The 26,014-nt window shown below is 43.8% G+C and overlaps 1 protein-coding gene across 1 annotated transcript; it reads left to right on the top strand.

Moving 5' to 3' along the window:
* Window positions 1–4,998: 4,998 nt before the first annotated feature.
* Window positions 4,999–21,573, top strand: HAO2 (hydroxyacid oxidase 2). The gene is made up of 8 exons (XM_081486145.1): window positions 4,999–5,084; window positions 5,987–6,125; window positions 8,083–8,234; window positions 9,145–9,428; window positions 10,857–11,066; window positions 15,357–15,515; window positions 16,099–16,168; window positions 20,501–21,573. The coding sequence occupies exons 2-8, from the start codon at window positions 5,995–5,997 to the stop codon at window positions 20,554–20,556; spliced, it is 1,062 nt and encodes a 353-aa protein (XP_081342271.1). The 5' UTR covers window positions 4,999–5,084; window positions 5,987–5,994; the 3' UTR covers window positions 20,557–21,573.
* Window positions 21,574–26,014: the final 4,441 nt, after the last annotated feature.

The following is a 26,014-nucleotide window of genomic DNA, read 5'->3' as shown; positions in this document are numbered from 1 at the left end:
ATTCTGACTCAGAGCCCTTCCTGGTGGTGCACGCCTTGTTCAGCCAAGACGGATGCCAGAGAGAAGGATTCTGGGAGGTGGTCAGACATGTGGTGTCTCCTTTTGACCTTTCCCGAACTCTTCCGGTTGGTGGTGGCTTATTAGTTCCGTGTTCCTTAGCAGGACCTTCTGTTGTGAAACAACTCATGCAGATGGTTACTGTGGTGCCTGGCCAGGGTGGGCGTTTTCAATCAGTGTGCTTCCCCTAACAGAACCTGCGTCTCTTATGTCACCTGGATTGGCATGGTTCCTTACCACTAGCACCACCTGGGAAGCCCCAGTGCCGTCTGGGAAGCCCCCCAAATCTGGTAGAGATTATACCTAAATATATAAACCCCATAGTTTCTCCAGTGAGGAACTGAGGTCCAAAGAGGGGAAGTAACTTGCCTCCGTTCATAGAGCTCAGTGTCAGTAACCTCCTCTGAAGCAGACTGCTTCTCCATCCCCGCAAGTGTGGGTCCACTGACTACACAAGCAGGAGTCTGTTCTGTTCCTCCAGCTTCAGCCCCTTTTTGCTGATATTGGCTAACCAAGCAGGGTCAGAAGGGGTTGGAGAGATAAAATCCGGCATAGATAAGTTCAGTCTCTAGAAACCTCAGGTCTGTGCTAGAAACTAACGCCCATGTAAGGAGAAGCAAATTCCAGGTAATTTTGCCAGCCTCTTCAGAGAAATTCTGAGTCACATACTATGTCAGAAAGAGCACTGAACATGGCGACAGGAGACCCAGGTTCCTTTTTTAATTCTGCTATGCTGTGAACTTTTGTGGATGTCTCTCCATCTCTCTAAAGTCCCTCTCAGCTCCATCAAGCACAGTCGCTGTCTTCTCATTCTCACTAGGCAGGATTTTCAATCATTACCATCAGCAGAGGTGGGACACTAGGTCACTAATGACCTAGTTAGGTCACAAGAGCTCCAGAATGAGCATGAATATAAATGTACCTCCCCTCACAACCTCAAAATCTCCTTAAACAGAGCTCCTAGAGTAAAACAAAGACAGTCTCCATAGTTAACTGCAGAATAGGTTCTGAAGAGCCCACATGTACTACTCGTCATAGGAGGATGTACCCACAGGTCAAGAGGGGATTTTTAATGACTGGGAAGAAAAACCAGCTAATGAGAGAGGATGGTGGGGTGGCGGCTAGAGAGGACAGATTATTATTGCACAAGCAGAATAAAACAAAACCATGGCCTTCTTGTCCTGGAAGGGGTCCTGAGCCCTCTGTTCAGTGTGGGAAGCCTCAGGGAAAAGGCCAGAACTGCCCCTGGGCTGATAGAACCCTGGGTACATTCTTGCAGCATTAGACTACTGGCACCTGTCAGACCCACACTGGGCGCTCTATCTCCAGGCCCCCATATAAATGCCATCCTCGGTTCCTCGGGGCACTCCAATGTTAGGGACACTCCCATTCATCTTTACTCTGATATCTGACCTTATCTTCCTGAGAGTCCAAGTCCTGTTCTTGTTTTCTTTTTTTTTTTACATTTTATTGGAGTTTAGTTGCTTTACAGTGTTATGTTAGTTTCTGCTGTACAACAAAGTGAATCTGCTATTCGCATACATATATCCTCTCCTTTTTGGATTTCCTTTCCATCTAGGTTACCACAGAGCACTGAATAGGGTTCCCTGAGCTATACAGTAGGTTCTCTTCAGTTATCTATTTTATACATAGTATTAATAGAGTATGTATGTTAATCCCAATCTCCCAATTCATCCCACCCCCACTTTCCCCCTTGGTGTCCATATGTTTGCTCTCTATGTCTGTGTCTCTATTTCTGTTTTGCAAATAATATCATCTACAGCATATTTCTAGATCCCACACACATGCTTTAATATATGGTATTTGTTTTTCTCTTTCTGACTTACTTCACTCTGTATGATAATCTCAAGGTCCACCCACATCTATGCAAATAACCCAGTTTCATTCCTTTTTTTTATGACAAGTAATATTCCATTGTGTCATATGTACCACAACTTACTTATCCATTCATCTGATGTCCATCAACAGAGGAATCCACGTCCCTGACCTTGACCTTTCCTCCTCATTTCAGGGTTCCCGGGGGGCTCGCCTGCCTCAATCATGGGTATTGTTGATTCCCATCTCCTGGTCCTGACACAGCCTGTGGCTCCAGCAACACCAGGACCCCTCCTTCCCCAGCCCCAACACCTTCCACTACCAGGGCCTCCCCCTGCTATAGCTTCTCCGGTTCCAATGCCACCGCTCTAGGCTTTGCAGCCACTGGCCTTGAGATAGTCACTCACAACGAGATTAAAGCACTGTCAGCCAACCTTGAACAGAGTAATGTCTCAAACAAGTCTCCCAACATGTAGCCTTGATGTTATCTCTACCACCCCATTGGGAAACTTGGCATAAGCTCCCAGGGGACAAGGCCAAATGGTCTTAAAGGACACCAAGCATTTGCTCCTGGAGGCAGGTCATCTGAGATAGCCCTGAGATTCTCCCTTGAATCTCAGCCACCCCCCACCCCAAGATTTCTTACAGAGTGCATACAAGTCAAAGCATTCCTAAAGAGACATCAACGTATGAGCCATATGAAACTCTAGAGGAAAATGGGTTGTTATCTAGCCTAATGTGGTAGGTACTTAGCAATTTTGAAGAAAGCAAAATATGCCTTGAAATGCCAACCAGCCCCAGTCTATGACCTTCCCCTTTCCCTCACTCGGGAAGATTTGAACTTCAGATCATTAGCAACAGGTACCACTGAGTGTCCTTGCTCTTAGGTTTTAGTTTCCTTATTACTGGTATGTAAGTTGCACCTCATCTTTTTTTTAGCCTAGACAAAAAAAGCTGAACAGATGAAATGAGCTAAAATGAGCTAAGTTGTTGATCAGCGAGCAAAAGACTTTCATCCTTTTCTCCCTTTTCTCTTCCTCTTACGTAATTGGGGTAGAGGAGAAAGGAAGAAAAAATGTTTGAATGAAGATCAAATGAAATGGGAATATAAAACACACCCGTTAGACAACTTGGATCCTCCCTTTAATTTCTGGTGGCTTTAAAGCCAGTATGGGTCACAATGAAATACATAAAAACATATAGTGCTTACTTCCCTTCCCAAATAGGGAAAACGTGAAACAACACAGTTGTCCTTCTCTTCAGTTATAAACCTTATGTTGGACCTCTAGTAAAAATTACGGGCTCAGGACTCTACTAAACTTTACATATGCTATGAAAAGAAAATAAAGAAGCATCATCATTATACTTTCACCCTACAAAATTCTTTTAAATTCAGTATAACAAGTAATTTAGGTAAACCAACTACTTTGCTCTGTACCATGAAATTGAAAATGGAGACTCTCTACCTTTAGAAACTTCCAGAAGATATGATTCTGAGCCTTCCCCTGTAATAATTTACTGTCTGATCCTTCACAAAGTATTTTGTTTCCTAGGCTCCATTCTCTGCAGAGGAAACTAATACCTTCTCCATCTACTTCACTGGGAAGCAAAAAGGAAACAGTAGGTGGAAAAGGAAATAGTAGATAGATATTCGATAAAATTGTATTTGCTATATGTAAAGATGCTGCGTTATTTACTTCCAAGCAGCTTTATTCACATTATTCCAGGCAAGTAATTCTGAGTGAGGCTGTACCATTTCCTTTAGATTAGAAGCAAATACTGTTAAGTTTTTATGCTAAAAGTCTGCAGAAGAACATTCTGTGAGTGAGTAATGTTTAGGTTATGGGGATTTGTTGAGACATTGGGAGCTGAAACTTGATGATGAATTCTCAGCCGACAAAGCAGAGAGATGATACACAGGGGAATGGTAAATTCAAGTAACGAACACTTATGAACAGCAACTCAGTGTCACATACTGTCCCACTGCTTGGGGAGGCAAAGTGTGTTGGGGGTCTCAGGTTCAGTGATTCATGAGGAAGACCTACAGGACACAGTAGACAGTTGAGGCTATGATTCATTACAGTGAAAGAATGCAAAGCAAAATCAGCAAGGGACAAAGGGCAAAATCTAGAGGAAAACAGGCATGAGCTCCTAAGAGTCCTCTCCCAGTAGAATCACAGACGATGCAGTTAATTCCTCCCGAAATGAGTTGTGACAGCACTTTGTGAGATGTTGTCTACCCGGAAAGCTTGTTTTAGCAAGTTGGTGCCCAAGGTGTTTTGCTGGGAGCTGGTCATAGGGACACTGTCTGCCTAACCCATACCAAAATTCTGGACTCTCAGAGGGAAAGCAGATGTTCAGCATAGAGCACATTGTTGGCACAAATAGTTTAGACACAGAGAGACATTCTTATCAGGAAATGGTGGGAACGCGCTTGAAATCCAAGTTCCCAGACTTCAGCCAAGGTCCAAACTTTATGCAAGTTTTCGAGGTCTAGCATTCTCAGGTCTGCTTTATTAACCCTTTTATGCAGAGAGAGGTTTAAATAATTGATTGCAATACAGTCGGATAAATACAATGATGGATTCCTTCTTTCATCTGAGCCTTTAAGGGTCAGATAGGAAAGAGATAAACTAGACATTGCTGCTGCACTTTGCCAAACTCAACTCAGCACCCCAATTGCTCTCTGCCTACTGACAGGTTGTGCTGTCCATAAACAGCTCTGTGATTGTGCTCCAAAGTCCACCTCCAGGCCTCCTTCCAGAACTCACGGCACATCCCAGGGGTATTTCCTGTCTGTTGTATAACTTCTTTCTGCTTAGCCCTTCAGGCGGGTGTTTAGGCTACCTTCCTCTTTGACTTAACTGGATTCTGGCACAGCCCCACCTCCACCAAGATTCCCAACACCCCACGTTTCATCTGGCCTCTCTGGTCCCATTATTCATTAAGGGAGTTGCCTCATTAGTGTTGGAAGCCCTAGTCCCTGGGTCTTATCTCTATCCTTCAGATGATAACTTAGTAGGCACTTAGTTTCTACCCACAGCCTTTGGGTAACTCTCACCCCAAGGCCAACTGCTGGGGAGATGTGCCAAGCTATGTACTACAGATTTCATCACCCTTCATAGTGGAACCTTCTTATGCAGAAGCTCTACATGCTGAGACTGACTGTAACCAGTGCCTTCAGCATCTCTGTAGGTACTTGCTCCTGCTAGAGAGATTTGCCCCCATCCTGCCCTCTTTCCTCTTTCAGGGATGGTCATAGCAGAAGTACCAAGCTCCAGGTATTTACGAGGTTCAAATAAGGGGATAGGAATGAATGAAGAGAGCATGTATCATTTCCTTTGGCTCAAAATTAGCACCATGTTCAATGACCCAGCCAAAGAGTTGCAAAAAGTCAGCTTCCTACCAGATAATGAACTAACTGCCCCATGTATTCATATACCCAGAGATTCCTGGGAACTCCCAGATATTGATTTCTGTTTGGACCCAGTTTTCTTGCCCTGATGGATCTCCTTCCCAAAAGGCAGAGATACGAAATAGCCTTCCAGAATGTTCAGAAATTGTTTATAGTGACTCAGCTGACAAGAAAAAGCCACCAAGATATTAAGCTGGTGCGTCAGGAGCCAGATCCTAGAAAGGTGCAAATGCCATGCTATGGGCACTTGAAAGCCAACAGCCATGACCAGACTTGCATTTTAGAAAGATCCCAGGCAGCTGGAGGGAGACAAGATGGAGACTAAGAGATAAGATAAGAAATGTTCATAATAATCTTATAAAAGGTGGTGGGGCCTCAATGAGATCTGAGGCAGCAGGCCTGGAAACAAGGGGACAGACCTGAGGGATAGTTAGGAGATCCAACAACCAGGAGTGGGAGCCGGAGCTGGGAGAACAGAGGAGGGCAACATGACTCCCTGCTCTCAGCCTGGGAATCAGCATCTCTGGCAGCCCCTCCTTTGAGATGAAGGTTACAGGGGGGTTCATGTTGAATCCAAACACCTTTTGCTATAGTCCACCCCTACCCCTTCACCCTCCTCAAATATCTGAAGAATTCTCATTGGGTTTTGTTTGTTTGGTTTTGGTTTTTCCTTTAAAGGTCCAGAAATGCCCTTGGTGTGTTTGACAGACTTTCAGGCGCATGCACGGGAGCACCTCTCTAAGTCAACTTGGGATTTTATCGAAGGAGGAGCTGATGACTGCTGCACGAGGGAAGACAACACGGCAGCGTTTAAAAAGTCTGGTCTTCCGTATCCTTTCTATTGTTAAGCTAAGGTGCATAGGTTGAAAGCTCTTTGGAAGGTAGCAGTCCTGGTTTCTGCCTCCAAAGAACAGAGTATTCAAAACATCATAACGGGCTTTTGTTGGTGGTGGGGATTTGGGGGTTTTTCTCCACAGGTGAGTGGGTAACTGGAGATAGGATGGTTGGAGAGACCTTTAATCTTAGTGCCTCTGCACAACTAGCACAAGTGAGTCACCCTCTGCTGATCATGGTGACTCTGCCACTTGAAAAGATAGCACAAGAGTCTCAGGGTCTCCAGCGTCCTGGGCAGGGAGGAGAAGCCAGCTAGGTAAGCCTAAATCTCCTGAATGCCTGAACTTCCAGCTTGGAGGTAGAACAGGAGAGAGGGCTCAACGCTGGAGGAAATATGGAGACCCAGGGAGTCTTGGGGAGAACAGGAGATTGATTCAAGAGAGAAGAGCTGGGCTGGCACAACAGTGGTAGTAAACAGGTCAGGTCAGGCCCACTGCCTATTTCTGGATGGTCAGGTCAAGCCCACTGTTTCTGGATGGTCAACAAGCTAAGGCTGGGCTTTTTTTCATTTTTAAATCATTGACAAAAATCAAAAGAGGAACTGCAATATGTCAAAATTATATGAAATTTCAATTTCAATGTCCATAAATAAAATTTTATTAGAACACAGCCATGCTCAGTCATCTACACCTTATCAGTGGTTGCTGTGAAGTTATAACAGCAGAGCCAAGTAACTGGGACAAAGACCTCATGGCACTAAGCCTAAAATATATACCATCTAACCGTTTACAGAAAATGTTTGCTGACTTCTGTGATACTGAGGTCAGAAAAAACTGGAGAATGGGATGCATGGTGAACACTATCTTCTGTGTTTTCATATTTCTTGAGCACTATATTAAGCATTTTAATTGCTTCCTCTCATGTGTCTTCACAGGACTATTAGGAAAGTCGAATTATTACTCCCATTTCACAGATAAAGTAACTGAGGCTCTCTGACCCAAGTTTGCACAATCAGCATTTCCAGAAAAATATTTCTCAGTTTATGTACAGGAATAATAGTATTTTGTGGAAAACAAGCACTTTTGGACCAGGAAGCTAACTAAGTCTCTGTTGGGACTTACAAATGTGTTTCATATAATTAATACTTGTTAATTTCCCTACCTTCTTCTAGAGTAGTGAACTTCTAAAGTAGTGTTTAAGTCAGATATTCAATGAATTAGCCTCTAGCCAAAAAAAAAAAAAATGTGATCATTCTCTGGGATTTTTCCTCTTGCAATGACCTTTTCTTGCCTTATAGAGACTTGTATCTGGGCTTCCCTAGTGGCTCAGATAGTAAAGAATCTGCTTATAATGCAGGAGACCTGGGTTTGATTCCTGGGTCATGATGATCCCTGGAGGAGGAAATGGCAACCCACTCCAGTATTCTTGCCTGGGAAATCTTGGCAAGATTTCCAGAGAAGCTTGGCATGCTACATCCATGCAATCACACAGAGTCGGACATTACTAAGCAACACACACACACACAGACTTGTGTTTAACCTAAGAGGGAAGAGCCTAGAACTATGCCCTGCTCATTTATATCCATTCTAGTTCTTGTATGATGTATCAATCAAAGCCTCCATGGGCTGAGAGTCTGGTCATGGAGGCATGGCTCTAAGACACAGACCTCTGATTGAGCAGGCAGGGAACAGAAGAACTATATGTGCAGCGAGAGTTCAGGGAAGGCCAGGTAATTGTGGAATAGGGGGTTGGGAGAGGCTTCCCAGAAGAAAGGAGCCTCCTGCTTGTCTATACTGCCTCACCAACCAACTGACCCTGCAAGTGGTTTCTTGGGACCCAGCGAGGTCCTAGACCTGTGCCAGGAATCTGGAGGTCCCAGCAGCACCTTCATGCTGGAGAATGATCCCACCAACAGAACATCTCTTTGTTGTCCAGCACAGAATCCGCCTCCGTCCCCGGTACCTGAAAGATGTGTCTAAGGTGGACATGCGGACCACCATTCAAGGAGAAGAGATCAGCGCTCCCATTTGTATCGCACCTACAGGTTTCCACCGCCTCGCCTGGCCTGATGGAGAAATGAGCACAGCCAGAGGTGTGAGCTGCCCCCACCTTGAGGCTCCCCTCCCAAGGCCCTTTAGGTGTGCAGAGGTGTCCTTCAGGGCAGGAGCAACCAGCTTCTCTATGGAAGGGGCTTAGGGACAGGAACCTGGTTGGAATCAAGGGTAGGAAAAGGAATGGTTAAAGCTACATTTGCATAACATTTCACCTAAGATTGAGGAAATACGAGTTTTCCATTATAAAGAATGGTTAGGGTGGGAGGGAGCTACAGATGAATAGGAGAGTATGAAAACCCCACCAAGCCATCCCAAGAAAGGGGCACTGGCCCTATGGGGGAAGGGCTGCTTAGTGTGGCCACAAGGGGGAGGCCTTTTTTGAACCCTCGTGGGCCAGGGCTGGGGCTAAATGCCGAGTCTCTGAATTCAGGATGAGGAGAAAGTCATGACCTTACTCCTAACAAGGTCCTGGCAGGTGCTCTTGTCCAAATGTTCCATTTCTCTTCTCCTCTGGGAAAGGTTGAGGGCAGGAGGAGAAGGGAATGACAGAAGATGAGATGGTTGGATGGCATCACTGACTCAGGGGACATGAGTTTGAGCAAACTCAGGGTGATAGTGAAGAACAGGGAAACCTGGCGTGCTGCAGTCCATGGGTTGCAAAGAACTGGATACAACTTAACGACTGAAAAACCACAGTTGATTTGATCATCTTATTTGACAAAAAGTTTTTCATTGGGTTTTGTCTTCTTCCTAGTCCCCTCTCAATCTCGTCCCTCATTTGCCACCACCAAAAAATAAGAAGAGAGGAGAAGGGAAGAGCAGGGGGCAAAAATATTCCCGGGATTCGTTTGTCATCTTCAGCTGAAACCAGCACAGACTTATAGGGCATTTTACCCCAGTTCAGAATGTTGCTGCCCTCCAACCTGAGCTGTATCATTTGCTTTGCAGCTGCACAAGCAGCCAGTATCTGCTACATCACCAGCTCGTATGCCAGCTGTAGCCTTGAAGATATCATTACTGCTGCCCCCAGGGGCCTGCGGTGGTTCCAACTGTATGTGCACCCGAACCAGCAGATAAACAAACAGCTGATCCAAAAGGTGGAATCCCTGGGTTTCAAAGCTCTGGTCATCACTGTGGATGTACCCAAACTTGGCAACAGACGACTTGACATTACAAACCAAGTGGACTTGATGAAGAAGTTATTGTTGAAAGATCTCGGATCACCTGAGACGGTAGGAAAGATACCAGAGCTGGGGAAGGCAGGCGTAACAGGAGGCAGATTTCCATCCCTCTTTCCTCTCTTCTTTCTTTCCTCAAGAAGTCATTATTCTATGCCTGTTCTGTGCCAGGCACTAGGGATGCGGCAGTTCAGAAAGCACATGGAGTTCCTGCTACTCAGAACTTCCAGACAAGCAGAATATAAGACAAATTGTTCTCGCCTCTGGAGCTGGCCAGTCTGTCCCCAGAAGTGTTCTGGGCAGGGCTGGGTGTTAGGAAATAAGAAAGCTAGGGAAAGGAGTTTTTTTTTCATGAAACAGGAGAGTAGAAGTTTCTTCCAACATTTTCTACTTTATGGCACACTTAGAAAATGATCACACATAGATAAATGGATCATCTGAAGAAGATGCTCCTATTCAAGGTGAATGCCTATGGAGCAGGACTGCCTTGAAAATGGGGCAGCAATATCTCTGCATACCTAGAACTCATCCATGGGGCATCAGAGAGCTACAGTGTAGTTTTTTGGACAAGGTGACTACAAAGGCACTTCCTCCATTAAAATCCTTTAGTCCAATGGGATGAAGTGTCCCAGAGAGAGAAAGCTGTGGTAAAGTTGGAATCCCTTGACTGCATTAGAGATGATACCAACCTTTTCAGCCAATGAGCAGCTGCGATATCCAGGCAAGTGACTCAATAGTTCTACCCTTTAGCCACAAATTGGCCTTGAGGGTTTTTGGACTCTTAGCTCAGATTCCAGGGACACCTTGGGGCCTATAGATATTTGACTCATATGATGAGCAAAGATAAATATTGGGTAATATTTGACTTGGGCTTCCCAGATAACTCAGTGGTAAAGAATCTGCCTGCCAATGCTGGAGACACAGGAGATGTGAGTTGGATACTTGGATGGGGAAGAGCCACTGGAAAAGGGAATGACAACCCACTCCAGTATTCTTGCCTGGAAAATTCCATGGAGAGAGGAGCCTGGAAGGTTACAGTTCAGAGGGTCACAAAGAGTCAGACATGAGGCACACAATATTTGACTTAAGATTATTGAAGTATTGCTTAGTTATTGTTACCTTGTACATATCTCAGTCACAACAATCACATTGGCCTATAAATGTTTTTGCTTATCTATTTCACTTATTAAACTCTGAGATTTTGGGGGTTTTTTTTGAAAGTAAGGACTGTGTCTCATTTGTCTTTGTGTTTCCAGGTCTTAGCAAAATTATTGAGCAGGGACACAAGTAATGGTTAACAAATAAGCAATGGGAGTAGAAATTCTTTAACAAAAGTTTTGTTTGGAAAGGAGCTAGAAGTAGTGTTGGGTTTTGTGGTTCCTCTTTTCAAGCTTACAAATGGCAGTGTTTCAAATGTGCCTTGTCTTTGGAATGAGAGTCTCAAAGGAATTCAAGACTAAGGTTCTCTTTTATTCCCCACAGGGAAATTTAATGCCTTATTTCCAAATGTCCCCAATTGACCCATCCATCTGCTGGGAAGATCTCTCCTGGTTTCAGAGCATGACTCGATTGCCCATCATCCTTAAGGGGCTCTTGACAAAAGAGGATGCAGAGTTAGCTGTGAAGCACAATGTCCATGGCATCATTGTTTCCAACCATGGTGGGAGGCAGCTTGATGGGGTTCCTGCTTCTGTAAGTAGAATGACTTCAGAGTGGGTGTGTTTGTAAGTGCTGTGTGTGTGCATGTGCGTTTGTATGTGTGTGTCCACAGCAAGGCACTCTGTGAAATTTGGTGCTCATTTCCCTCTCCCTAACTGACTGTGTTGGTTATATATATATATATATATATATGAAGGACTTTTAATCATTAATAATAGTCCATTATTTTTACAAACTCAACATATATCATCTCTAAAGGGTACAACAGTCCTGCATTATTATCCCTACTTAACAGGTGAGGATACTGTAAGATGTAGAGATGTTAAGTAACTTGTGAGTTCACACAGTTAATAAGTGGTTAAGATGAAATTTGATAGAAGAGTTGTTCCCAAGGCATAGAGGTCACCTGCCTTCTGGAAGGAGCATTCAGCTGGAAGTTTGCCTGTCTGCATGGATTGGAACCTTATATTTTCTTATATGACACATCCCAGGAAGAAATGGTGCCTCACTTAAGCTAATAAATAACTTTCACAATAAAACTTTAAAATGCCCTATGAATCCTTTGCTAAAAATCCAAGACAGTCTACATTTTTCCCTAACTTATGAATTTGTCCATTAGAGATGGAGTCTGGGGAAAGAAAATTAAAAGGAGGGAGGCAGGGAAAGAATTTTTAAAGGAAGTTCATTGGTGTTCATGGAGATTGATAGCTTGTATTTTTCAAGGGATTCTTCTATGCTGCTTGACTCATTCTGAGAAATGGAAGTGAGTTTTTTTTCCTCTTAAGGTTTTTTTTTTTTTTTTTTTTTTGGTCTTTTAAGTAGGACATATTCACTGAAAGTAAATTGTAAAATATACCTAAACAAAAAGAATTAAGATAAAAATCATTACTATTAATGACAATAGTTTGGTAATCAACTTAATGTAAATGTAACATTTTAGGTTTGAAAACTATATATGATATTGTGCAGTTTTCTTCTCTTCATTTATCAATATATCAAGAGCATCATTTTACTTCAATAAATTCACTTCTTTTGTTTTTAATGGTGTATGGTATGAATGGACAATTTATACAACCACCTTCTTATTGTTGAACATCTGGATTGCTTCCAAGGGTTCACTCTTTTAAACAATACATCAGTGACCATCCTGATATCTTTAGCACATTCTCAATTTCTCCTTTAAAAAGAATTACAGGAAATAGAAAAAGGTACATCAGCCAGTTTATATATTTCAAGGCTTATGAAACTTGGAAGTTTCAAATGCCAATCACTGGCCTCCTCCTCTCTACAAGGTTCTACCTCATAGCAAATAAGCATGGACTGAACTACAGGGAATGGTCAAGCCTCCTACTTCCCATCCCAACTCTTGACCTAAGACTTTAGGAGAATGTAGGTCTTCAGAACATACGCTGAACTCTCTCACCCATCTCCTGCAAGAATACTCATAAAGCCATCTCTCGTGCATCCGGTAATTGACAGAATAGAGGGTGCAGATCATAGCAGGTCTTGAGCTGACCCAACTGTGCTGACAATAGGAAAAGAAAGCGAAGAGCCCCTCACCAACCAGCAGCAAACAGGGTAGAACGCTGACTTTTGAAATAACTCTAATAAAACATAATACAATCGGCTGTCTCTCATTAATCAGTTTAGCTAGTCTTGCTCCCTCAGGGAGTTCTGAGAGAGGAGTGGGGATAAGTAGCCCACTAATTTTCCCACTGCACTTCCTCAATGAAGAATGAGCAGTGATGAAGGCGGGTGCCAGAACAAGAAGAGTTTCTTCTGCCCCATCACACTGATCGACACGCTGTTCTCCCAAGCCATCTGACCTAACAGCCAAACCCAAGGTCATCCAGGGACAGTACCAAGATTAGTGAGAGGCTAGTGAGAGGCCCACCCTTGGCTCAAAATTCAAGAAGATGCCAGAAAAACTGAATTAGGAATAGTTTCATGCACTATTTGAAAAATGAAAATTAATGCAGAAAAATCCACAGTGAATAGCAACAGTTTTAACAAAGATAGGATCTGATCCTGCACTTGCATAACCTTGCCTCACTTATTTCACTGTAACCCTGGCCCTGGTTCCAATAAAGCTTTATTTATAAAAACAAGCCCCCAGCTTGCAGGTCAAAGTTTGCCATTTGATTTTTGTAAATGTTGTATTCAAATATTATTTATATTTTTGACACCCTTTAAATTTTGTGCCTGGGGTAAGTTGCTCACTCTTCTCTATCCAGTCCCTCCTTGTGAGGGGTATGACTGTCTCAGTGATAGTCCATCTCTGTAATGTTCCATATCTAACACTCCTGTGCTTCCTTCCAGAACCAGGGGAAAGCTAGCTTTTGTCCCCAGAAGGCTATAATGAATGCCCTATTGTGGCTTATCAAAAATTAACTCTCAAGCCATACTGAATGAACCCTAGGCTGAAATTCACCCCCTATTGTTTCTTAAACTACTGTCACTTCCATTGTCCAATATGGCTCACTAGAAGGGCTCCCTGGTAGCCCAGACAGTAAAGAATCCCCCTGCAATGCGGGAGACCTGGGTTGAATCCCTGGGTTGGGAAGATCCCCTGGGAGAGGGCATGGCTACCCATTCCAGTATACTTGCCTGGAGAAGCCCCATGGACAGAGGAGGCTGGCAGGGCGCAGTTTATGGGGTCGCAAAGAGTCAGACACAACTAAGCAACTAAGTGCACAGCGCAGAAGAGTTTGCACAAGTACATTTATTTCTTTCTCACAGCATTCCAGCACATGAGACATGGGTTTGATCCCTGGATCAGGAAGATCCCACAGGCCACAGAGCAACTAAGCCCAAGTGCCACAGCTATTGAGCCTTTTGTAGAAATGTTCCAAATAATACCATGGTGGGACTGTAAAAATACCCTGATTTAAATGCACGTTCTCTCCAGTCTTTACATATATGTTAACAAAAGGTTCAATTCTCCCCCACTCACTTGGAAAGTACAAAGGTCTTTCCTCCCTGATTTCATATTCTGTTTAGTCTCACCAAAGTATCTCATTCAGGCAGAATTCAATCGACTGCTTCCGCTGCAGATTCTACTCCTCCTCTTCAGTTATTCCTCAAAGAGATAGAATAGGAGCCCTGAGGCAATTTCAGAAACTTTGTTTTCAGTTATTCCTCAAAGAGATAGAATAGGAGCCCTGAGGCAGTTTCGGAAATTTTCCTGCAGGACCCTCCCCCCAGACTCTGCCTTCACTCCTCCTTACAGACCTGACCCAGGAACATAGCTCAGTCTGGGGCACCTTAGGTCCACAGGGCTGTTGACCACACAGCTGGGAATGAGAGAGAAAAAGTAGGAGAAAAGATCAAGTGGAGAGAGGCGGCCAGAGGCTTCAACCCTGCCCTTACAATGTCACTGCTGCCTTTCTATCCCACGTCTCAGAACGTAAGGGAGTCAGGAACAAGTTGTTCAAATGTGTTGTGTCAGGAATAAGTTACAGCCCAGTTACATGGAACAGGCTGTGGTTCAGACACTAGGGTCACGGTTGATCACACTTGTTTTGCCAAAAAGACTTAGGGCCTTAGCAGTGGAGAACATTTCTAATTGTGCCACCTTAGAAGCAGAGAAGGTAGAAGAGAATCAAAAGTCAAAATGTTCTTTTAAAAGAAGAACATTAAAATGTGTGCAGCCTGGATGGGAGGGGAGTTTGGGGGTGAATGGATATGTGTATATGTATGGCTGAATACTTTTGCTGTCTACTTGAAACTATCACAACATTGTTAATTGGCTATACCCCAATATAAAATGTTTGTAAAAAATAAAATGAAATAAAAAGAACAAGTGGCACAAGCGCTAAAGAATCTCCCTACCAACGCAGGAAAAACAAGAAACCTGGGTTCAATCCCTGGTTGGGAAGATCCCCTGGAGGAGGGCATGGCAACCCACTCCAGTATTCTTGCCTGGAAAATCCCATGGACAGAGGAGCCTGGAGGGCTACAGTCATGGGGCAGTAAAGAGTCAGACACGAGTGAGTGACTCAGCACACAAAAGTGAACACTACAAATGGAAAATGCCCCCTTGGGGATGTTAGAAGAAACCAATAGTTTCTTCCAAGCTGTAGATACCTGAACTCTGTCGGAGCAGGAAATGGCTGGAGGGGGTAGCCTGGAAAGTGTCCCTGGGCCTTGGGAATGTAGCTACCCTGCTTTTGACAGCACCTGCAGCCGCAAGCATGGAACCACGAGGCATTGCCCCAGCTTAGACTTCCTGGAGCCAGCCAAAGCCGGGGGGCAGTGCTGTCTCATGATGCCCTGAGAGTCCAAAGGGGAATCCCTCGAGCCACACTTGTCTCTTGTTTTCAGATCGATGCCCTGACAGAGGTGGTGGCCGCTGTGAAGGGGAAGGTTGAAGTGTACCTGGATGGTGGGATCCGGACTGGCAACGATGTGCTGAAGGCTCTAGCCCTCGGGGCTAAGTGCGTTTTTGTGGGGAGACCCATCCTGTGGGGTCTTGCCTGCAAGGTGAGAGTGGTAAAATGAAAACCAACCGGAAGGCACCCCACTTCTCATTTGTTTCCGTGTGCTTCTGTGCTTTAACCCCCAAATTTAACCAGTTTTTGGAGGTGCCACAGATCCTGAAGGACAGTGACACCTCTCCTGCCCCTCCACACTTCTTCCTCAGCATGTTGTAAATTTTCAAGAGCTCTCACCCCTACATTTTTCCTCTTTGCTTTCCTTTATTCCCAACATAGTTCGAATTTCACAGATAGCCCCCATCCTCCCCACCACAGCTATGAGCTCACCTAGAAATATTTTTTAATGTTTATTTACTTTGCTGCGCCAGGTCTTAGTTGCATCATGCAGGATCTTCAGTTTTGTTGTGGCATACGGGTTCTTTAGTGGAGGCACACGAGCTCTTAGTCAAGGTGTATGGGATCTAGTTTCCTGACCAAGGGTGAAACCCAGGCCCCCTGCACTGACAGCATGGAGTCTTCACCACTGGACCACCAGGGAAGTCCCCTCACTTAGTATTGAAACTCAGCCTGTGGTCAGGATGATCCTTCATGCCTCTTTGTGTCTCCTCTTTCCTCTGTCTTGTGAGCAGGGCGAACATGGAGTTAAGGAAGTTTTGAACATTTTAAAAAATGAATTCCGCACTTCCATGACCCTGACAGGTAAGTTTTTACCATTCTTTTCCTGACTCAGAACTGAAAGCTGGCCGTCTAAAGAACAGAAGCTCGGGCCCTTTCATCTCACTTGCCTCCCCCAAGCCCAGAGAGGGCACAGAGGAAACGCCCGAGACAAAAGTGGAGTGAAAGTGTTAGTTGCTCAGTGATGTCTGACTCTTTGTGACCCCGTGGACTGTAAGCCCGCCAGGTTCCTCTGTCCGTGGGATTTCCCAGGCAAGAACACTGGAGTGGGCAGCCAGTTCCTTCTCCAGAGGATCTTCCCGACCCAGGGATCGAACCTGGGTCTCCGGCATTACAGGCGGATTCTCTACATCTGAGCCAGTCAAGCACAAACTCAGAATGTGATACATCTGCTACAAAAGCAAGTGCAATTTCAGATTGTGGTACGGAGGGTCCCATTTCATTCTGGCCTGCTCAGATCCCATCAAACTTGTCAGATGTAGTTCTGGGGGTGATCTTTAAGTAAGATTCATGGATTGAGAAGAGTAGAGAAATTAAGTCACAGGGAAAGCAAGGAGGAGCTGGGGAGGTAGAAGCAAGCAGGATGACAGAACAGAGAGAAGGAGAAACATCATACTGCGTAACCACAGGCAGCAAGACAAACTCGAATGTCTCAAAGTTACACACAGGGAGGTATCAGGCAAAAATGAGATGACTGTAAAGCAATGCTCATAAAAACTTACATGTGTTCAGCAAATCCATGTGATCACTGGAATCCAAGGAAAAAGAAATGCAACAAATCAACATGGTGAAATAGTGATTCTCAGCTAATGATGGTAACTTCCCTCTTCAGAATCATTTGGTTTGGGGGTGGGGGGTGGCTGATCTTTTTTTTCCTCATTGGCACAATGATGCAGGGTTGGTGCTGGAGGTATTCAGTACTCAGGGGTCAAGGATGCTAAATGTCCTAAAATGCTTGGAGCTGTCTCATACAAACTTGGCCTGCCCAAATGCCAGTCATCAGTAGCTCTGTCTCTGATTGTCTTTGTCTGATGTAGGTGGTAATAGATTGTAATGTGAGAGGCAGGCAAGATGAGCCTAAATAAGACCTCCATTCATGCCTCAATTCTAAAACGTGATAATAACAGAAACTTCCTCCAGAAGTAACAAAATAATGAATCAAGAGCTCTGAAGTGGAGTCAAGACCATTTTCGTGCCATTGACTTATTTCCACAGATGATGCTACCAAGTGTCTGCCATCTGCCAGGCACAAGGCAAGGTGTCCAGGTCTTTTCTAGTCTGGTTTTTATCAGCTATTTAGACAAGTATCTTGTACTCAGCATCCAGGCTACTTAGTGTTCGGGCTGTGAACTCAGCCTTTTGGGCTTAAGTAGTTTAAGCTAGAAAACTTAGACCAGTATTAATGCCAGTCCCTTTCAACTGAGTAGATAGGAAAAAAAGTGGGGGAGTGGATTAAAGCATCAAGGACCAAGACTGTCCATTTGGGGCCAATGCCTATAAAGATAATTCAATAAATAACCCAAGGTTGCTAAGTCTCTCCCGTGAGGGCGGAGACAGCACAAGTGTGAACAGATATCTTGTTGATGTCTTTTGTCCTTGGGAGGGAGAGAGAGATGGGAAGATCTGTGAGTTTCTGCAGGTTCCAAGAGATTGAGGTGACTTCTCTCGCTCCCCCAAATATTTTCTCCTGTATTTGTGACATTATGTCTGATTTTTAAAACAGAAGCCTGGCAGGGGAATTCACAATAACAAAGCTTTTTTATTCCACAAAAAGTTTATACTTAACAACCATTGGGATGGAAATAAAGGCTGGAAAATCTTTTCTGAAATAGACGGTAGAGAGCACTCTTCTTAAATGGGAGCAGGAAAAAAAGAAAGAAAAAACGGGATGATGAACACTTTTATGCCTGACTTTTTATATTCCTTTCCTTCTAATTGTTCTCCAATGAGAATGTATTGTTTAAATGCAGAGAAAAATGACTAATCAACAACTAAATGTGGGATGGGCAGGAGGGTTTGGGGAAGAAGGGAAAGAAGAGAAAACCTAGGCTGAAGGGCTTTCCTCAGCATTCTCCGTGGGTATCGGTCCCGCAGAAAAGACTCCCCAAGCTAGTCCCCGGGGAGAAGGGGGTCTCAGGTGAGGAGGGCTGTATTTTTGGTGGAACTCACTCAAATAGAAAATCATAATGTGAAACCCCACAAAGTTTCACCTTAGCCACTCATTAGCCCTTCCCTGTACAATGCATGTAAGATGCTTGACACAAAACTAGCACCCAGGAGGTGATCAGTCAGTATGACTTCTCTTTCCTCATTCTCCTGGAGATGTGTGATATTTTTCCTCTATGACCTTGTGACATTGCAGCCCTGAGAAGAGAACCCTATTTGCACTATTGTGAAATCAAAATAAGTTTAGAAATCTTTTCCTAATTGTGAAACCATATGCCAAAACTGTACATATTGGAATGTTACAATCCCAGTTTGTCTTGGAAAACAAAACTGTGCATATATAAATCATGTGTGCACAGACCTCACTTGGGTCTCATCTCTTATAAGGGGTAGGGGCTGAAACAGAAGAGTATATGAATCTTCTTGAGTTTTATTGCTCGGAATTACCCACTTTGTTTTAATTTAGCCTAAGTGTTTTAGTGTGAATATCCTCCTAATTTACAGTAATGGAAAAACAGGAATATATTGTAATTATGAATTCATTCTTAAACCTTGAGTGAACCTCTACCAAGAACGAGGCAGTGTCCCTGGTATGTTGTGGATCAAGACTCCATCTGATGAGCTTATACTGATAAGTAGAACAAGTACACAAATAGCACCAAGGAACAGATGCTTCAAAGTGTTTCAACATGCTATCACACACTTTGATGCAACTACTGAGACATTTTTCCATAGCTTAAATATTTATTTCTACTACAATGTATCAGCACTTTCTGTTTTGGCATCTCTGTGCTCCTTGAGGAAGTCTACCGGCTCCGAAGCTGCACTATTCTGTCTGCCCCGTGGAAACCCAGAGCTGTCAAAATCATTGTCACTTCTGATGAGAGCACCTCTGGCTCCAAATTTATGCTTCTGCTGACTTAGTTCATTTTATGAGTTATTTATGCATCACTCCCTGCCATTCCTGTCACCTATCATCAACACCAGGGGCTTCCCAGGTGGCTCAGTAGTAAAGAATCTGCCTGCCAATTCAGGAAACTCGAGTTTGATCCCTGGGTCGGGAAGATCCCCTGGAGAAGTAAAATGGCAACCCACTCCAGTATTCTTGCCTGGGATAATCCCATGGGACAGAGGAGCCTGGCGGGCTATAGTCCATAGGGTCACAAGATTCAGACATGACTTAGTGAATAAACAAACACAAATCATCAACACAGGCATGAAACTTAACTCTTTCCTCTGCTTCCATTTTTGGAAAAAGAGCCTCTCATTAATATACCTCTGTGAATAATACAATTTTCTAGTTAGGTTTTTGGAGATAACCATACACACATCACAGATGGGGAAGAACTTGTGAAACCTTACACGTCGTCTTACTCAATTATTTCAAACTTCTTATCACTGGTGAATTTCCTTGAGTCCACAATTCTCCAACTGACATATCTCTTTCTCCCTTCTCTTTTGTCATCTTATCTGGAGTCACTCTCTTCAATTCCTGTGTCTCAGCTCTATGACAGTCCCAGTTTTGCATTTTAATTAAGATCCTCCACTAAAGAAAGATATTCTGTTTTAAAACTTTTTTTTAGAAGACAGTTGTATGAAACATTCACCCCATCTTGTCTGCTTTCCTTGAGTCCTCCTCCTCCCTGACTGATACTTCCTGTGTCCTGAAGGCTTACCCCAAGTGTATTCAGTTGCTTCAGTCATGTCTGACTCTTTTGTGACCCCGTGGACTATAGCCCGCCAGGCTCCTCTGACCATGGGATTCTGCAGGCAAGAATACTGGAGTGGGTTGCCATTTCCTCCTCCAGCAGATCTTCCTGACCCAGGGATTGAACTGACATCCTCTGCATTGCAGGCAGATTCTTTACCACTGGGCTACTAGGGAAGCCCCAAGGTTTATCTGGATGGCAATAAAAGTCAGGTGTATTCACTGCACACAAACTGACTTTTCAAAAGGCTGAAATACCGCTTTTGTGTTTTTACCACGCCATTTTGCCATGGCTGTTTTAAAAGAGGACACAGGCACAAGCTCACAAAACAGTTGCCAATGTAATCAGAATTATGTGATATGTTCTGTATATATAACATTTTATCAGGGTGAGGACAAGGGTCAAGTCTTGTTTCTATTCCCATGGTTGAGTGGTGACTGAGGTTTCAGAGAAATGAGCTTTTGAACTACATTTTTTTTAGGTTGCCGGTCAGTTGCTGAGATCAATCAGAACCTGATCCAGTTCTCCAGGTTGTAAAGAAAGAGAGCCGATGGCCTGACTGCAGAGTTTGCCCACAGGAGGAAGACAAAACCACAGTAGGGTGTGTGATGCCCTCTTGCCTCAGTCCCATCCTGGCCAGCAGCTTATCCCTGCACCCTCAACCACTCCACCCCAAATCTCTCATCTTCCTCAAATATGCCAATGCTCTTCTTTGCCTCACTGCCTTGTATGTGTTGCTCTCTTGCCCGAAATCCTCCTCTGAAAGCAGAGATGTTAAAAGAGCAGATCAGTAATGGCTGAAATAGCTAGTGATTTAAACTATTTGAATATACTATGTTTCTATGAAATAACTCTGGAAATCTGTACCAAGAACAGAAGAGCTATACGTATAAATTATTCTCCAACAAAAATCATACTCATATCTGTAGACAACAGGGAGATAATATAGTTAAAAACATAAACTTTGGAGTCATACAGACATAGGATTGCCAGGACTGTTACTGATAAGTTGTGAGACTTGGGAATGTTTTTTGATCTCTGTTCTTCCATCTCTTTGTGTATAAAATGAGGTTTATAATACCTAGCCTATTAGGTTGGAAGAAAGCTTAAGAGAGATAACATACACAAAGTTCAGAGCACAATGCTTGGCTCCTAAGTTTAAGAAAGAGTAGCTTTTGGACTTCCCTGGTGGTCCAGCAGTTAAGACTTCACCTTCTAATGCAGGGGGTGTGGGTTCAAGCTATGGTGGGGGAATTAAGTTCCTACATGCTGCAGGATGTGGCCAAAAATTAAAATACATAAATAAAACTTGAAAAATTCCTCTTAAAAAAGAAAGAGCTAGTTTGCTGCATGATACAGGGTGCTCAGGGCTGGTGCACCAGGATGACCCAGAGGAATGGGATGGGGAGGGAGGTGGGAGGGGGGTTCTGGAAGGGGAAAACATGTACACCCATGGTGGATTCATGTCAATGTATGGCAAAACAAATACAATATTGTAAAGTTAAAAAATAGATAAATAAACTAAATTAAAAAAAGGAAAAAAAAGAAAAGAAAGAGCTAGTAGCTTTTATGATTATTATTTGGCAAATTCCTATTTATCTTTTAAGATCTTGTTCATATATCACCTATTCTTACCTGGCTACATGCTAAAGGTTTCCTACTGTGCTCTGCACATTATACTATTACAATCCTTATTATAATGTGTTATGTTTATTGGTCTCTCTCCATAAATAGACTTTATATGTCTCTGAGCAAGAAATTATATGTTTGGTACTGGGTTTGGCATATAGCAGCATCTCAATAAACATTTGTAGGATGGGTAGATGGGTGGATGGACTGAAAAAGGTGAAAGGAAAGATGGGAAAATGAATAAATGCCCTATCAGAGTAAAAACTCCCCAGACCAGCAGTCAGCAAGAATAGACTTCTAGAGCAGGGGCACTTGGCTGAATAAGATCTGACACTTGAAGACATCAAGGAAGTTAAGGATAAATTCCCAATATCCTAAATAAATATTGATAATTTCATAACTGGTGTTCATATTCTATCTTGGTCCTTGTTATAGTCTGTTTTCTATACAACAATCATTGACTTTTTAAAGTACAAGCAAATCCTACTAGTTTAGTGCTTAGTTCAGTCGTTCAGTCATATCCAACTCTTTGCAACCCCATGGACTTCAGCATGCCAGCCTTCCTTGTCCATTACCAACTCCTGGAGCTTGCTCAAACTCATGTCCATTGAGTTGGTGATGCTATCCAACCATCTCATTTTCTGTTGTCCCCTTCTCCTCATGCCTTCAATCTTTCCCAGCATCAGGGTCCTTTCCAATGAGTGGGCTCTTCGTATCAGGTGACCAAAGTATTGGAGCTTCAGCCTCAGCATCAGTCCCTCCAATGATTATTCAGGACTGATTTCCTTTAGGATTAACTGGTTTGATCTCCTTGCAGTCCAAGGGACACTCAAGAGTCTTCTCCAACAACACAGTTCGAAAGCATCAATTCTTCGGTGCTCAGCTTTCTTTATAGTCCAACTCTCACATCCATACATGACTACTGGAAAAACCATAGCTTTGACTAGACAGACCTTTGTCGGCCAAGTAATGTCTCTGCTTTTTAATACGCTGTCTAGGTTTGTCATAACTTTTCTTTCAAGGAGCAAGTGTCTTTTAATTTCATGGCTGCAGTCACCATCTGCAGTGATTTTGGAGCCCAATAAAATAAAGTCTGTCACTGTTTCCATTGTTTCCCCATCTACTTGCCATGAAGTGATGGGACCGGATGCCATGATCTTCAATAGGCAAATCCTATACCTCACCTGTTTAAGGCTTTTCTATGGCCTCCTATTCCATTCAGTATCAATTCTACACTGAGCATCAGCTCTCCAGGAGATTGCATGATCTGGTTCTTCCTGATTCTTCCCTCAGCCTTCACTCTCCCCTTCCCTCATTATGCCTTAGCCTAAAATGCATCCTTTCTATTCCTTTTTTTAAAAAAAAAATTATTTTTATTTCTAATAGGAGGATAATCACTTTACAGTGGTTGGTTTCTGCTGTACGACAAAGTGAATCAGCTATAAATATACTCATATCCCCTCCCTCTTGAACCTCCCTCCCACCCACTCCCACCCCATCCCACCCATCTAGGTTATCACTGAGCACAAGGCTGACTCCCTGTGCTATATAGTAGCTTCCCACTAGCTATCTATTTTACACATGGTAATGTATATATTTCAATGCTACTCTCTCAGTTCATCCTACCTTCTCCTTCCCCCTCTGTTTCCACAAGTCCGTTCTCTACATCTGCATCTCTGTTTCTTAAACAAGTAAAATTCTTGCCTCTGGACTTTCATCCTTATTATTCCCTCTATAAAATGTCCTTCCCCATCCTCATCCCATGCCTGGCTCTTTCCCTATAGTTAGATCTCAGCTTAGCTCAGACGGTAAAGAATTTGCCTTCAATGCAGGAGACCTGAGTTCAGTCCTTGGATTGAGGAGATCCCCTGCAGAAGGGAATGGCAACCCACTCCAGTATTCTTGCCTGGAGAATCCCATGGACAGAGGAGTCTGGTGGGCTACAGTCCATGGGGTTGCAAAGAGTCGGACAAGACTGAGCAACTAACTACACTTAAATGTCACCACCCCAATCAGATGAGATTTCCCTGACCATCCCATCTAGAATAGTCTCTCCTTTACTCATCACATCACCCTGTGTTTTCCCCTCTCAGCACTTAATACAATTGGCAATTAACTTATCCTTTGTTTATTGCTCATCTACACCAGCACAACACCCTTTATCAGCTGTGGTCACCTCTTCAAACCCAGAGCATGAACCAGGCCCAACTCCATGGAAGGCTTTCAGTAAATATGTGTTAAATGAATTAATCCAAAAAGACAAAGCTGGATCAAACTGCATTGCCAAATATGGAGAAATATAGCTGCCCCAGAGGGAACACCGGAGAAGGCAATGGCACCCCACTCCAGTACTCTTGCCTGGAAAATCCCATGGATGGAGGAGCCTGGTAGGCTACAGTCCATGGGGTCGCTAAGAGTCGGACACGACTGAGCGACTTCACTTTCACTTTTCCCTTTCATGCACTGGAGAAGGAAATGGCAACCCACTCCAGTACTCTTGCCTGGAGAATCCCAGGGACGGGGGAGCCTGGTGGGCTGCCGTCTATGGGGTCACACAGAGTCAGACACGACTGAAGCAACTTAGCAGCAGCAGCAGAGGGAACACAGTTAGTTAGCAACAGAAAGAAGCTGAATCAGTCACTATCTAAGCCAACAGACACAGAGAGTCTCCTATCATTCCTAGGCTGACACTTTTCTGCATGAACTCCTGCCGTAACAAAGGTCCTCTGTTGCCCAACTTATCCCATATAACCAAGGTCAAGGGAACATTAGATGCATGGGAAAGAGAAAGCAGTCCTGTGATAGCCTCCCTGATCATAACTCTTAATGCTTTAACCATCTGCCTAGCCCAAAGGTATGGAGTATATGCCACCTACATATATGTAAAGAGAAATTAAACTATGGTGGCATTAGAGAATCTTGTTTGCCTATACTGTGGTATATTTAGAACCCAGAATACAGGAGATGTGAACACCCAGACTCCCAAATCATCAATTCCTGTGATTCTTCTCTGAATAAAAGATCTTTAAAGGGCAGATCAGCAATGACTGAACTAGCTCTATTTTTTGTACACCTGCTATATCTTTATGACATAACTGTGGAAATTTGGACTCTGGACAGAGAGCTATCCACATAAAATATTCCCCAACAAAAATCATACTCCTATCTATCAGACAGGGCAGAACAGATGAACCAGATGAAAGAAGGAAAGTAAAGTTACTGTAATTAGAATATTTAAAGAGCAGTAGCCTCTTTATAGAATTGTGGTCTTTGAAAAGAGGCCCAAGGGACTGAATTAGATGGCAGTGTTAATGGGTTTTAAAAGGAAAAAGGTAATTGACCGTGACCCTTGTGTTAGACCCTATCTTTTTATTCAATTAAAAGTTAAAATTGGCTCCTTCATTGTCAGGCTCATGGTCAGTTTGAGGCCAAGGAGGGGTCTTAATTTGGCAGCAAGAATAGGTGCTTGTGCTCAAAGTTTAGGGACATACTAAGGAAGGGCCATGTCCAAGGGCACCTGACTGGCTGACACAGCAATCACAGTTGCACAGCTGTGGGACAGGAGGCCTAAACGACCATGGGTTTTAAGAAGGCCCTCAACACGCAGACTGGAGAAGAAACACGTGGGAGGTTCACAGGATCTAAATGGGTTATGGTGCAGGGGTGGTCATAGTGTAGACTAATTCACACACTGCTGCAGGAATCTTCGGGAATTTTTTTTACTTTAGTTCACAGAGCCAAGACCAAAGACATGAAAGAACAGAAAAGCAAGAGAAAGCCGAAAACATTTGTGCTTGTGACCTAGGATGCTACAAGACCTAATGGCCCATTGCTGCTGCTAAGTCGCTTCAGTCGTATCTGACTCTGTGCGATCCCATAGACGGCAGCCCACCAGGCTTCCCCATCCCTGGGACTCTCCAGGCAAGAACGTTGGAGTGGGTTGCCATTTCCTTCTCCAAGACATGAAAGTGGTAAGTGAAAGTGAAGTCGCTCAGTCGTCTCCGACCCTTAGCGACCCCATGGACTGCAGCCTACCCGGCTCCTCCATCCATGGGATTTTCCAGGCAAGAGTACTGGAGTGGGGTGCAAGTATGCCTATTCTGTGTAGCACACTGACCTCCAGGAGAGGTAGTAAAAAGAGAGTTTTGAGACAAGAGCTTCAGGGACTCTGGAAACAAATTAAAATAAACTGTATCAGTCCTTGGGGGGCTTCCCGGGTGGCTCAGTTGTAAAGAATCCACCTGCCAATGCAGGAGATGAGGGTTCAATCCCTGGGTTGCGAATATCCCCAGGAGGAGGAAATGGTAACCCACTCCAGTATTCTTGCCGGGATAATCCCGTGGACAGAGGAGCCTGGGGTTGCAAA

The sequence above is a fragment of the Giraffa tippelskirchi genome, chromosome 5 (genome assembly GCF_054371585.1).
Source record: "Giraffa tippelskirchi isolate mGirTip1 chromosome 5, T2T-mGirTip1v1.2.pri, whole genome shotgun sequence".
Taxonomy (NCBI): Eukaryota; Metazoa; Chordata; class Mammalia; order Artiodactyla; family Giraffidae; genus Giraffa; species Giraffa tippelskirchi.
The sequence above is the reverse complement of the archived record's forward strand: the minus strand, read 5'-3'. Positions and strand labels throughout refer to the sequence as shown.